The sequence below is a fragment of the Dermochelys coriacea genome, chromosome 5, assembly GCF_009764565.3.
Source record: "Dermochelys coriacea isolate rDerCor1 chromosome 5, rDerCor1.pri.v4, whole genome shotgun sequence".
In the NCBI taxonomy this organism is placed as follows: domain Eukaryota; kingdom Metazoa; phylum Chordata; order Testudines; family Dermochelyidae; genus Dermochelys; species Dermochelys coriacea.
Genome location: NC_050072.1, coordinates 74,594,179 through 74,609,369, shown reverse-complemented (window position 1 = coordinate 74,609,369; position 15,191 = coordinate 74,594,179). Strand labels below are relative to the sequence as shown.

General features: G+C 46.7%; 1 protein-coding gene across 4 annotated transcripts in view; it reads right to left on the bottom strand.

Moving 5' to 3' along the window:
• The window catches only part of LVRN (laeverin), a 63,315-nt gene extending 52,886 nt beyond the window's left edge, over positions 1-10,429 (bottom strand). Inside the window, exon 1 of one of the 4 annotated variants that reach the window (XR_006281512.1) lies at positions 9,543-10,429. Coding sequence is in view for 2 of the 4 variants with exons in the window: in XM_043514873.1 (XP_043370808.1) it covers positions 9,543-10,198 (656 nt within the window). In the remaining 2 variants the exon portion in view is untranslated. The remainder of the gene's footprint in view (positions 1-9,542) is intronic. The other 3 variants (XR_006281511.1, XM_043514873.1, XM_038402474.2) reach the window with 3 other exon arrangements.
• Between the last annotated feature and the right edge of the window lie 4,762 nt (positions 10,430-15,191).

Below are 15,191 nucleotides of genomic sequence, written 5' to 3'. Positions count from 1 at the left end.
CAATGACTCTTTTAGCTATATGTCACTCATGGATTCCACAGCTTGACCCCCATAAGGATAGCTTTTGATCTACTATGTACTGTCTGACCAGTGCAATGCATCCAGAAGTGGGGCCAGGCTTATATTTGACACCTTTTGGTGCTGTAAGCGCTGCAGAAATGTACTCCATAGTGGCTACAAATAGTGCCTTTGTTTTTCATTTCCTTCCCCTCCCCCCCCCCCACACACTTCAAGACCTGATTAAGTGTGTAACTTAGATCACTTGCCATTATCTATAATCAAACAGACCATTAATGGTTATTGTGTTGTTATTCATATTGCTTTTTTCTTATTTGTGAGTTTAGTGTTTGTGAGAGGACTAGAGAGCTCTCGCTCTATAAGAATTATAGCACAGATGGACACAGGTTTTCTAAACCAGTTCACCAATGTGCCTTAACTCTGATTTGACAAAGTGAGAGAGAAGTTCATTCTCAATGCCAATTAAGCCTTTCGCCTCTATTAAACTGCCAACAGCTGTGTGGTCATCTGAGCAGGAGAAACTGTTAGCACAAAGTGACAGAAAACCATTATCTTCTGCAAGTTGTACAGTGGCTTTACCAAAACAACTATCAACCTAGATTTGAACCAAAGACCTAGAAGTGAAAGGTACCCTATTACATAGTGTCTGAGCAATCCAATCATCCATTAGAATTAGTCTTCTTAAATAATTAAAATAACCTTGTCAGAGTAACCTTATTAGACTTTACAAATGATGTCCCCAAAATACATGCATATTGCAGGAGGAGGTTTGAGTTTCTGCAGCAAACTGCAAGAGACCCAGAGCCAAGAAATGTCTACTATGGCAAGATTGAAGACTTCACTCTGAAAGAAGGAGAAGTTACAAAATAGTGTTGCATGGATTATGTTCAGAGAAAGTCATTTAAAATAAGGAAAGATATGCAAAAATTGACTTAAGAATGCAGATAAGAGCAGAAAAGCAAAGCAACATGTTAAATCTGCAACCCATAGACTTCCTTTGATTTAATCTACTGTCTGGACATAACTGGAATCTTTTCACCAGACCTCAATATTACATACCATAGTTACGACAGGGTAAATCAAGGATAGAATGGAACAATTCATATAAATCTTTTTGCCACTTTACTAAGCTGTTTAGGGAGGTTGTACCATAAAATGAAGTCACAACATAAAGATCAGAATGTAAATGAGTACTAAGAATACATACACAGGGTATTCATTTATATACTTAGTCCTGGTCTACACTAGGAGTTGAGGTCGAATTTAGCAGTGTTAAATCGATTTAACCCTGCACCCATCCACATGACAAAGCTCTTTTTTTCGACTTAGAGGGCTCTTAAAAATTGATTTCTCTACTCCACCCCCGACAAGGGAATTAGTGCTGAAATCGGCCTTGCTGGGTCGAATTTGGGATACTGTGGACACAATTAGACGGTATTGGCCTCTGGGAGCTATCCCAGAGTGCTCCATTATGACCGCTCTGGACAGCACTCTCAACTCAGATGCACTGGCCAGGTAGACAGGAAAAGACCAGCAAACTTTTGACTTTCATTTCCAGTTTGGCCAGCGTGGCAAGCTGCAGTTGAGTGCAGAGCTCATCAGCAGAGGTGACCATGATGGAGTCCCGAAATTGCAAAAGAGCTCCAGCATGTACCGAACAGGAGGTACAGGATCCGGTTGCTGTATGGGGAGAGGAATCTGTGCTATCAGAACTCCATTCCAAAAGACGAAATGCCAAACATTTGAAAAAATCTCCCAGAGCATGAAGGACAGAGGCCATAACAGGGACCTGAAGCAGTGCCACGTGAAACTTAAGGAGCGGCGGCAAGCCTACCAGAAAACCAGAGAGACAAATGGCTGCTCCGGGTCAGAGCCCAAAAATACCACTTCTATGATGAGCTGCATGCCATTTTAGGGGGTTCAGCCACCACTACCCCAACCGTGTTGTTTGACTCCTTCAATGGAGATGGAGGCAACACGGAAGCAGGTTTTGGGGACGAGGAAGATGATGATGATGAGGTCATAGATAGCTCACAGCAAGCAAGCAGAGAAACCAGTTTTCCCGACAGCCAGGAACTGTTTCTCACCCTGGACCTGGAGCCAGTACCCCGCGAACCCACCCAAGGCTGCCTCCCAGACCCGCCAGGCAGAGAAGGGACCTCTGGTGAGAGTGTACCTTTTTAAATAGTATACATGGTTTAAAAGCAAGCGTGTTTAATGATTAATTTGCCCTGGCATTCATGGCCAGTACAGCTACTGGAAAAGTCTGTTAAGGTGTCTGGGGATGGAGTGGAAATCCTCCAGGGACATCTCCATAAAGCTCTCCTGGATGTACTCCCAAAACCTTTGCAAAAGGTTTCTGGGGAGGGCAGCCTTATTCCGTCCACCATGGTAGGACACTTTACCATGCCAGGACAGTAGCACGTAGTTGGGAATCATTGCAGAACAAAGCATTGCAGTGTATGTTTGCTGGCGTTCAAACATCCATTCTTTATCTCTCTATGTTATCCTCAGGAGAGTGATATCACTCATGGTCACCTGGTTCAAATAGGATGCTTTTCTTAAGGGGACATTCAGAGGTGCCCGCTCCTGCTGGGCTGTTTGCCTGTAGCTGAAAAGAAATGTTCCCCGCTGTTAGCCACTTGGTGGGGGGAGGCAAAATGCGACCTTGGAACGAAAGCACATGTTCCATGTATGTAATGTTAACAGCAAGGTTTACCGTGAAAGAGTGTACCCATTGTTCTATAAAATGTGTCTTTTTAAACACCACTGTCTCTTTTTTTTTTCCCCCACCAGCTGCATGTGTTTCAAGGATCCTCCACAGAAGGATCTTCTGCTTCCCAGAGGCTAGCGAAGATTAGAAAGCGAAAAAACCGCACTCGCAATGAAATGTTCTCTGACCTCGTGCTGTCCTCCCACATTGACAGAGCACAGACAAATGCGTGGAGGCAGACAATGTCAGAGTGCAGGAAAGCACAAAATGACCGGGAAGAGAGGTGGCGGGCTGAAGAGAGGGCTGAAGCTGAAAGGTGGTAGCAGCGTGATGAGAGGAGGTGGGATTCAATGCTGAGGCTGCTGGAAGATAAAACTAATATGCTCCAGCGTATGGTTGAGCTGTAGGAAAGGCAGCAGGAGCACAGACCGCCGCTACAGCCTCTGTGTAACCAACCGCCCTCCTCCCCAAATTCCATAGCCTCATCACCCAGATGCCCAGGAATGTGGTGGGGGGGCCTCTGGCCATCCAGCCACTCCACCCCAGAGGATTGTCCAAGCAACAGACGGCTGGCATTGAAAAAGTTTTAAGGTTTTAAACTTTTAAAGTGCTGTGTGGCCTTGTCCTTCCCTCCTCCACCACCCCTCCTGGGCTAGCTTGGCAGTTATCCCCCTATTTTTGTGATGAATAAATAAAGTATATATGAATATGAAGCAACAATAACTTTATTGCCTCTGCAAGCGGTGATCGAAGGGAGGAGGGGAGGGTGGTTAGCTTACAGGGAAGTAGAGTGAACCAAGGGGCGGGGGGGTTCATCAAGGAGAAACAAACAGAACTTTCACACCGTAGCCTGGCCAGTCATGAAACTGGTTTTCAAAGCTTCTCTGATGCGCACCGTGCCCTCCTGTGCTCTTCTAACTGCCCTGGTAGTCTGGCTGCGCGTAACCAGTGGGCAGGCGATTTGCCTCAACCTACTACCCTACCTTACTCTCACAGATATTGTGGAGCGCACAGCAAGCAGTAAAATCTGTGGGAATATTGGTTTCGCTGAGGTCTAACCGAGTCAGTAAACTACACCAGTGCACTTTTAAATGTCCAAATGCACATTCTACCACATTCTGCATTTGCTCAGCCTGTAGTTGAACAGCTCCTGACTACTGTCCAGGCTGCCTGTGTATAGCTTCATGAGCCATGGCATTAAGGGGTAGGCTGGGTCCCCAAGGATAACTATAGGCATTTCAACATCCCCAAAGGTTATTTGCTGGTCTGGGAATAAAGTCCCTTCCTGCAGCTTTTGAAACAGACCAGAGTTCCTGAAGATGCAAGCGTCATGTACCTTTCCCGGCCATCCCATGTTGATGTTGGTGAAACGTCCTTTGTGATCCACCAGTGCTTGCAGCACTATTGAAAAGTACCCCTTGCAGTTTATGTACTCGCCGGCCATGTGCTCCGGTGCCAAGATAGGGATATGGGTTCCATCTATGGCCCCACCACAGTTAAGGAATCCCATTGCAGCAAAGCCATTCACTATGACCTGCACATTTCCCAGGGTCACTACCCTTGATATCAGCAGATCTTTGATTGCATTGGCTACTTGCATCACAGCAGCCCCCACAGTAGACTTGCCCACTCCAAAGCTGTCTGGCATTACAAGCTTCCACAGGGTTATTGCCACTCGCTTCTCAACTGTGAGGGCTGCTCTCATCTTGGTATTCTTGTGCCTCAGGGCAGGGAAAAGCAAGTCACAAAGTTCCATGAAAGTGACCTTATGCATGCGAAAGTTTCGCAGCCACTAGGAATCGTTCCAGACCTGCAACACTATGCGGTCCCACCAGTCTGTGCTTGTTTTCTGAACCCAGAGTTGGCATTCCACCGCATAAACCTGCCCCAAAAGCACCATGATGCCAACATCACCAGGGCCTGTGCTTTGAGAGAAGTCTGTGTCCATGTCCTCATCACTCTTGTCACCGCGCTGATGTCGCCTACTCGCCCGGTTTCACTTTGCCAGGTTCTGGTGCTGCATATATTGCTGGATAATGCACATGGTGTTTAATGTGCTCCTAATTGCCAAAGTGATCTGAGCAGGCTCCATGCTTGCTGTGGTATGGCGTCTGCACAGAAAAAAGGCACAGAACGATTGTCTGCTGTTGCTCTGATGGAGGGAGGGGCGACTGACAACATGACTTATAGGGTTGTCTTACAGGGAATTAAAATCAACAAAGGGGGTGGCTTTACATCAAGGAGAAACAAAAATAACTGTCACACAGAATGGTCCCCTCAAGGATTGAACTCAAAACCCTGGGTTCAGCAGGACAATGCTCAACCCAATGCTCAACCCACTGAGCTATCCCTCCCCCCAGTATTTCAGGCAGGACTGAATCTCCATTAAACTTTTCAAGGTGCCCCTGACAGACCTCACCAAAACGATTGTTGGCCGTTGATTTCATGGAGGGAGGGAGGGGGAAGTAAATGAATACAAAACAAATCTAGTGTATTTCTTGTTTTGATCCACTCCATCTATCTTTTACATTTTTGGCTGGCAGCAGACAGTGCAATAGGACTGCTAGCCATCCTCATCTCCTGGCTGCTCGCCAGAAGATGGTGCAATAGGACTGCCAGCAGGACTAAAGAGAATGACCTGGTCGAGTCACTCCTATTTTAGTCCCTGCACCCATGTCTGCCCAGGCGCTCCTGACCGACCTTACCGAGGCAGCCAGGAGCACCTTGGACATGACGATGATGGTTATCAGGCCTATTGCACCGTCAAAACAATGGGCTGCTGCTGTGTAGCAATGCAGTACCACGTCTGCCAGCACCCAGGAGACGTACGGTGACAGTGAGCTGACTGGGCTCCATGCTTGCCGTGGTATGGCATCTGCACAGGTAACTCAGGAAAAAAGGCGTGAAACGATTGTCTGCCATTGCTTTCATGGAGGGAGGGAGGGCCTGACGACATGTACCCAGAACCACTACGACAATGTTTTTGCCCCATTAGGCATTGGGATCTCAACCCAGAATTCCAATGGGCAGTGGAGACTGCGGTAACTGTGGGATAGCTACCCACAGTGCAACGCTCCGGAAGTCGACCCTAGTCTCGATACTGTGGAAGCACTCCGCCGAGTTACTGCACTTAATGCACTTAGAGCATTTTGTGTGGGGACACACACAATCAACTATATAAAAACGATTTCTAAAAAACTGACTTCTACAAATTCAACCTAATTTCGTAGTGTAGACATACCCTTAGTGGTATAATATTCTACACCTACTTGTACAAAACTAAAGGGGGCTTTCAAAAGAAAATAAGCAAAATATTGTGGTTTTCCTCAAACTCCATAATTAGACAAATACCATTACATAGAGAGATCCATGAAAGAATGGATGAAGATTGCAGGAAAAAATAGAAGAAATTTGTCCAAATAAAAGCTCTTACTGTTCTTCTCTCATGCCAACCAACTTCTCAAAATAAATAAATAAATAAATAAAAAACAAGGAAAAAAGCAGTCAGTGAAAGTTAAATTCTCCAGATTTGGTATCAGTGGAGTTAGGTTATATGAAAGTCACATGACACTTTGTTTCAATAAAACAAAAAAATTAAGTTTTTTTTTATTACTGGCGTGTGTTCATGCATGAATGGATTTTTTTTTAGCAAAATGAATATTATCTAGTTGGCACATTCCCGTAATATCCAACCCACTGATAGACAACTTAATCTAGTGAATTAATCAGTAGGTTAGGACCCAAGAATGCCAGAATTCTAATTCTAGCTCTATTGACCTTGAACAATTCACTACTCCTTAAATTATTAAAGGTGAAAAAAATTAAAAATCCCATTTACTGATGTGTTTTGTTTACCTCGTGCATCTCAGTTTGGACAATGAAAATCAATTAATTAAGTTTCACTTTTGTTTAATGAGTTTTGTTTCCAGATTCTTAGGATGAAATTTGCCAGCACAAAGTCTATGCAACATGTAAGCACATAATTGCAATTTTGGAGGTTAATTTATTTAAAATGACTGTGTTTATTTAACTTGTAGTGAGCCAAGTTTAAGTTGATAGTGTCTCTACATTGTGTGCACAGTTTTGAAAGTGTAAAGCACTGTCACTGGTGATTTGACTCTTATAGTTGCAGTTAAGCAAACACTAACATTCATATCACCTAACAACAACATTCAAAGACTCCTCCACTCTACACCTAGGTACCATTTTATTCCAACATACACCTGCAGTTCATGCATCTAATTCCTCAATAACAAAAACCCAAAAACAAAAAAACCCCACTCAAACACACAGCCTGAACTCTAACCTTAGCTCAATTAAGATATATTCTCTACAGACAGACATACAGGTGAAGTGCATAATGTGTCAGATGTGCATGAAAACATCTGAGGTCAGAGTTAAGGTTTTGCATTTGAGTCTGACGATGATACATTGGATGTGTGTGCTGTCCTTGTCCCTCATATTAACATTAATGGAAGGGGAGATTTGAAGCAGTCAGAGCACAGAGCAGCATAGCTTGCCTCTGTTGAGGCAGCTGCTCCATTGGATAAAACCTTTTATGGTTTGCCAGAGTGGAGCCCCACTCTGGGAGACCTGAGAAAGTCTACTGGACTAGAAGTAGCGCTGGGAAGCTGAGCAAGTGTGAGAGGTTGGGGAGAAGGAGACATGCAGAATGGTAAGAAGGCTGAGGCGCAAAACTGGAAGCAGACTGACCAGTTCCACATTTGTCATCTTTAGCACAAAGCATGTGTCTGTACCACTTGTTCATATGATGGGGCTAGATCAGGGAAGCTAATGGCATCAGTGATGCAGAGCTTGTTGCTCCCCTACTGAGCTCTTCTGTCTAGGATGAACCTCCTGTGATTTGCCAGAAGGGGGGATCCTGCTCTGACAAGCCTGTGGAATTCCTTGAGACTAGGAATAATGCTGGCAAGGGAGAGCTTGGCAACACAACTCAGAGCCTGGGGAGGAGGCATGAATGACAAGAATCATGGATGATGGAGTGGGAAGGCATTGGGGCAACTAGGATACAGGCTGTAACAGTAAACTAGGGAGGGAGATGAGACCGGGGAAGCAGCCTGGGAGAATAGAAGTGGCCAGCAGATCTGGGCTGTTCAGATTTGTCTTTGCAGACCTAAAGTAAGTATCAAACACTAGAAAAACAGCTCCCCATCTGTTTCGCTTTAAAATTTGAATATTGACTTTCCCTGAGCTGTTATGCTAATGTGTGTGAGAAACTTGTACTTTATGGGGACTGTAGTTCTTTAGCTACAGGAAGCTGAAAGATGTCTGAGCTGCATTTTGCACTATAGTTTTGGCCACATAATTGGTTCTACGGTGGACACCTGAGCTAATATAAATAAGGGGCTCCAGCATCTTTTTGCAAGCCATCAACTAGTTGGTCTTATTTGTAACATCAGATAATCACAGGAAAGGCAACTACAGCTTCTATATAACTGCAACAGTGCTGACCATTTAGTCCTCTTTTGAGAGGATACCAGTGCCAATAATCCAGCAACAGTTAACTTTAACAGACACAAGCTTTTGCCAAATCTATTTTTCATAACGAGTCTCAATGTAATTGTGGGGGGAGAGGAAGGAAGAGACATACTATAAAACCCAGCTAATATATAGGGCCCAAAGGCCCCAATCCTGCAATCTTTACTGTATTGAGTTGCACTTTCTCACACTGAGGTCAATGGAACTACTTGCATAAGTGCTACCTTACTCAGCAAGAATAAGGACTCTAGAACCAGACCTACAGATTGCAAGCCAGCAGAGGGAACCTACAGAGTCTTGTTTAATAGCTTTGTGACCTTGGTAAATAAAAAGCATGGAACAGGTTAAGGAACAACTTATGAATGTATGTTGCTGTGACTTTTTTCCTTCATAGAGGATCTGCTAACACATTATCAAATAACAAACTGTATGGTTGTGTAAACCTGAAAGGCAGAGGTTAGGGGAGGGATATTCCTGTTGTCAGACAAGACTACATTATTTTTATAGTGTCTTTTACATGTTCTATAGCTACGAAAGTGCTTTTGTTGTTTAACTCCACATAACAGACAAAGAGAGAACTTAAGTTATTGGCAAAGGAGAGATTTTCTTCAGCTAAGATCAGATACAAAATAGAGATACCCCTAGAGGACATTACTAAGTAGATGGGTGTGTGATTGCAAATTTGTATTGATTTTCCTAAAATGCAAGATGTGATCAGATCTGAGTTTTCGGTTTCAGCTTCCTCCATCTCTAAAAAGCTTATAATTCCTTTTTGGGAAAAAAGAGGAAAGAAGAGAGCCAACTGGCTGTGTGCCGCCGCCCCCCGAAAACCCCACCAAAACAAGCACTGAGGGCAGTGGTTTTCAGCCTTTTTTCATTTGCGGACCCCTAAACATTTCCAAGTGAAAGTCAGCCTGCGGACCCCCATGGGTTCCCAGAGCAGAGGTTGAAAACTACTGATTTAGGGGATTAGCCAAAGCCCACTGAAGTCCGGGGCAATCTTTCCATTGACCTACATGGGTTTGGGTCGGGCCCTCTGATCCTCATATGATGGCACTATAAAAACAAGGGCCTCTAAAGCCCGGAGGGGCTGGTGTCCCAGCCTTTGACCGGAACAGAAGTGCCCAAGCCCTTTCCCGGGCGGTCATCTCAGAAACTGGCTCGGGAATTAGCCAGCAACTCTTCTGCGGCTGGCCGGCGCAAAGCGCCCTTCGGGGCCACATTCTCGGAGCCGGGCGCTGAAGTCCGGCACCTGCCCTACGCTAAACCCCAGGCGGCGCCCAGCTGCCGCGGCACGTCCCCGCGCGCTCACCTGCTCTGCCCCTGGTCCGTGTAGCGGGTGAGGAAGAGCCCGTCCAGATCCTCGCTCAGGGGCCCCCTGAAGCTGAGCTGCAGCACGTAGCGCCCGCCGGCCCGCAGGCTCCGCCGCAGCGCCAGCACCGCGTACTCCTGCCGCTCCTGCAGCCACAGCTCCGCCACCTCGATGCTGCCCCCCCCGCCGCCGGCCGGCCCCGCGGGCAGGGGCCCCCGCACGGCCGCCCCCCACAGCTCCAGCTGGGCGCTGTGCAGCAGGACGGTGGCCGTGTCCTGGGCGCAGCGCACCGTGATGTTCACCTGCCCGGAGAAGACAAAGGGGCCGGGCTGGCCGGGGCTCACGCGGGGCCAGAGCCGCAGCTCGTAGTGGAGGGGCCGCAGAGCGCGCGGCAGGCGGGAGTCGTCCCAGGCCCCCGGCGGGCGCGTGCTGCCGGGACTGGGGCTGGGGGGGCAGCAGCCGCCGCCCTCCGCCTTGGGGCCGGCTGTGGGCGAGCGGGGAGCCGCTGCCGCCCGCAGCGCCTCCACCTCCTGCAGGCAGCGCCCGTACAGAGCCCCCAGCACGGCCAGGGCCAGCAGCAGCGCGGCCAGCAGCAGCGCGAGCAGGGCGGCGGGCTTCCTGCCCAGGTAGAAGCCGGAGGCGGCCTTGGGTCCCATGGCAGCAGGCGCCGGGGGCACAGCACGGCCGAGGGGCGCCCCGTTACTCTCCGAGCCAGGCAGCGAGTGCGGCTGGGGCTGCGCCCTGCGCGCAACCAACAAATACCCTGGGCGCGCGGGTGGAGGTGGAGCCCCTCCGGCGAGGGGCAAGGCAGGAGGAAGGGGAGAGGTCCCCACGCTCCCGTGCTCCCCGCTTGCTCTGGAGGTGGGAAAAGGTAAGAGGCGGATCCCCTTGGATCCTGCCCCTCTTTGGCCCCCAGCCCTCGAAGTGTATCAAACGAATCTAAACGCTCGGATTACTCACTCACTCACTCACTCACTCACTCACACACACACACACACACACACACACACACACATCTGGTTCCTGATGCATTTCAGCACAATAGTGGGCGAGTCAGACACATTTTAGCCCCCGATTCCTCAAATTCTAACGCCTAAATAGAGGACAAGTCTAGCCCTTCCTACAACACCAAAAATACTTGATCCTGGCACATCCTCGCATACCAGCACCACAAAAACCTAGATCCACTACCTGAATCTGGCCATACCCAGTCAATTTTGGGCCCCCACCATTGAAATTCTATGGCATGAACAGAGAACAAGTGTAGTTGCCCCTAGTGCACCAAAATAAATAAATAACTCCAGACCCAGATGCATCTCAGCCTATGAGCCTAGATCTGGCATCTGGAGCTAGCTGAACATTCTTACTTTTCTTACCTGTTGCGTTAAACTTTATGTAAGATGGTGGGTGTTACAGCTGCCTTTCATGGAGGATAAATGTAAAAGACAATTAAGCTGCTGTATGGAAGAGAGAGCCGAAACAATAGGGTCCCTTGCCCAAAACAAAGCCACATGAAGCTGAAGGTGGTTTCCACTGTGATCTGATAGCAAACTCCTGTTTGATTCCTGTTGTGTTCAGGGATATAGGAGTTATTCTTTGAGTGGTTGCAGATATGTATTTCACTTCCAGGAGCATGCTCCCAGTACACCAAAGCTAGAGAACTTTGCTTAGAACTACTTGGGCAGCACATGCACCCTCATACCACCTTGTGGACCCTCCCGAGGCCATTTAAGGACAGTGGCACCCCAACTGCCACTCCTCGGTTCCTTCTCACCACCTGTGGCCTAAGTCAGAGCTTCCTCCATGGGTTGTTATCTCACAGTTACTGCACAAATTCTCTGTGATTTGTTGTAATGATTTAGTTTACTTAGTAGTACCCTTGTAGTTGTTAGTTAAGTGGTTAGTTGCTGTTTTAGTGATTATCTGATAAAATGCCTACCCAGCGTTTAGACACTTTTGTGTGGAGTAGCGATCCTGAATTGTGACTCCCCCACTTGGTGTTTGTTGTGTTTAGGAGAGGAGCACATTAAAGAAAAGTGCTCCATTTGCTGTTTCTTCAAGAAGGGGACAAAGGGTGCCAAGGACTTATTCTTGAAGAAATATCTGAAGGGAGTCATGGAATAAGCTATGAGGCTGGCTTCAGCTCTGGGACCTTTCTCTGACTGCCGTGTCCCTCAGATTTCAGAGCTGGTATGGAGTTTGGACAGACTGCCAAATTTGGACTCTTCTCCATGCAGAAGATGAGAATATTCTCATTCCTCTGGCTCCCTGAGGAAGAGAACTCAAGTCTAATCAGAGCCACTCCAGAGCTCAGAGAGATTCTTCATCTTCGGGGGGAGGGATAGCTCAGTGGTTTGAGCATTGGCCTGCTAAACCCAGGGTTGTGAGTTCAATCCTTGAAGGGGCCATTTAGGGATCTTGGGCAAAAATTGGGGATTGGCCCTGCTTTGAGCAGGGGGTTGGACTAGATGACCTCTTGAGGTCCCTTCCAACCCTAACCTTCTAAGTGTGGGATGGTGCAGCATCTTCTCAGGTACTCATGATAGAGCAGGGCCATCTACCTACTCCCCAGTACCCAAACAGGATCAGAGCAACACCATACTGTGACTCCAGCACCATCTGTCAGATGTCCATTGAGACAGGTACCAACATCTGTTTATGCCCTGATGGTATCAACCCAAGTGGCATATCAAGCAGCAGCTGATCTACTCTGCCTTTCCAGTCCCAACTCTCCTCTCCTAAGAGTTCTCAGTGGTGGCCACACTTCTGGTGGTACCAACACAGTCCAGATTGGTTGCTTCAGATTAAGAATAGTTGCCTTCTTTGGTACCGCTGTGAATACCTGCCAGAGAGGTGAATCTGGTTCTATTATCAGCATCAAGACGTCCTTCCCTCGGTACCAATCCTGACATCTGCACTGCAAGATCAACCTTGGCCCTAGTACTGACCTCAGCTCTGGTACGGATACCCTTTCTGAATGTTAATGCAGCTTCAATTTTACACCTGCTTTCAGCAATAACTATTTCACTATCTGTGGTGTAGATACAGTTTGCTCCCTGAAGGTCTGCCAGATCATGGCATTTGGGGACCCCAACAGGTTTGACCCCTCTGCTGCTTGCAGACTATTGGAGGGGCTCCTTACGCTCAAGCTCAGAGTCATAGTTTTCCTCCCTGTCTCCTTCCAGGTGCTGGTCTCAGAAGTCCCCCAGATTTCCTATAGAAGATCATCATCAGTACCAAAACCACTCTAGGGACAGGAGTATTTAGACCAATGCTTATTGGCTCCTGTGCCATACTCATTTCCACGTTGGCTTCCTTGGAATCTGTGGGATAGCCACATTCTTCAAGATCTCCATCATCTGCTAGTTCCTGACCAAGATCACCAGACCCTCCAGTTATTTCACCTCCTGCCCCATTTGCTCTGGAGACACAAACTGATATTGCTCCTACTCACTCTCTGATGCTGCAGCAGGAACAAGGTTTTCCTCAAGAAGGTGTTCTTGCTCCATGCTCTCCTTTGTTGTCTTCTTCACAGGATGATTCCACAATCCTAGGCTTATCCTCTCCAGTTTTGGAAGATGTTAAGTCTTACCAGGACCTTCTAAGGAGGATAGCTACAGCTTTGGTCATTCAAGCTGAGTTTGTCCAAGAGAATGCCCATAAATTAGTGGACATTCTTCAACTTCCCTATCAGATACCCCTCCGTATAAATGACATTTGTTTGGACCTGCAAAGTCCTTGTGGCAATGCCAGCTTCTTTGTCTCTACTCCAAAATGTACCAACAAGTGATACTATGTCCCCAGGCAAGGGTTTGAATGTTTCTACACTCATCTAGCCCCTAACTCTCTTTTGGTAACTGTTGCTAATGAGAAAGGAGACAGATAAGTCGACACCTAAAGAAAGAGGCCAAGAGATTGGATTTTATGGGGGAGAAAAAAGTATTCTCCATCATCATTACATATGTGTATTGCTAATCAGCAGGCACTTTTATTAAGTGTGACTTTGTGAACTGGAACACAATATCTAAATTTACTGATAAATTCCTCAAGATACCAGGAAAGAATTTAAGGCTTTCCTGCTGAGGGTCATCTAGTATAGCGGTTCTCAACCCTTCCAGACTACTGTATCATTCTAGTGGCTAAGACATCACTGAAAACAGTATTCAGTGCAGTGGACACCTCCTCCAGGATTATGGCTTTAGCTGTAACAATCAGAAGAGCGTCTTGGTTGCTGAACTCTGGGATTGCTCCTGATGTTCAGACTACAGAAGACCTCCTCCTTCATGGTCAGTTCTTGTTTTTTTGAGAAAACTAATCAGATGCTACATTCTTTTAGAAACTCTAGGGTCACTTTAAAGTCACTGGAGGTTTATACCCTAGCAATTAAGAGGTATCATTATTGAGGTCAGCAACAGCAATTCTGCCAATACTCCCAGCAGTATGTTAGACAGCTGATTTGGTCCACTAGGCAGAAAAACTTCTCCAGAAGGAGACAAAAGTCACACCTCCACCAGCTTTGGGCAAGCAGCAAATTTGACTCTCCTTTAGAGAACAGCATGCCAGTTGTCAACAGCCAGGCCATTTCTTCTCTATTTGAGAACAAGCTATCCCACTTCTACAGGGTTTGGGAAATGATAACCACAGACAAATGGGTCCTAAGCACTGTGGGATTTGGTTATGCCATCCAATTCCTGTCCATCCATTCTCCTTATCCTCCCACTCCATCTCTTTACAGGGACCCCTTTCACAAGTCACTTCAGCAGATCCAGACTTTGTGTTTTGGAAGTCACAGAAGAAGTTCCCCTTCAGGACTGGGGAAATGGATTCTATTCTTGTTTTTTCTTGATCCCAACTCTAAGGGAGAGGTGGAACCTATTCTTGACCTCCAAGTTCTCAACAAGTACATCAACTATGAGATTCAAGACAGTAATCCTAGCTACAATTCTCCCCATATTTGACCACAATGACTGATTTGCTGCCCTCGATCTTCATAATGCCTGTGTTTGTGTAGCAATTTTCCCAAGTTACACAAGGTTTCTGAGATTTGTAGTGGTATGTCAACATCATTAATACACAGTACAGCCCCACGTGTATCTACCAAATATATGATTGTATTGGCAGGCTCTCTCAGGAAAATGGAGATTCATGTCTTTCTTTACCAGGAGGATTGACTAGTGAGGGGCAAGTCTGAAGTTCAGGTCCTCTGCTACATTCAGTTTACACTAGATCTCTGATCGACTGGGCCTAATTTTGAACAAGGAAAAGTCAACATTAATTCCAACACAAAAAAGTTGAGTTCATTGAGGCCCCTGCTAGATTCTGAGTTTGAGGGCTCTTCTGCCAAAAGAATGATTTCAAAGAGTTTGCACTTATGTCTCTGCCTTTAATCTAACAGCCTTCAACCATGATCTGTATATACCTGAAGTTATCAGGTCATATAGCTGCATGCACATACATAATCCAGCATGTGAGACTGCATCCTCATAATCTTCAAAGTTGGTCTATCTCCTAAATTGTCAGTTGTTGGACACCCTACTATGAATGCCATCAGCAATCCTGGCCTCCCTACAACGGTTGGCATTTCAAAACAATGTTTGTGAGGGTGTGCCCTTCATCCATTCTTCACCCACCAGGATTATAGTTGTACTC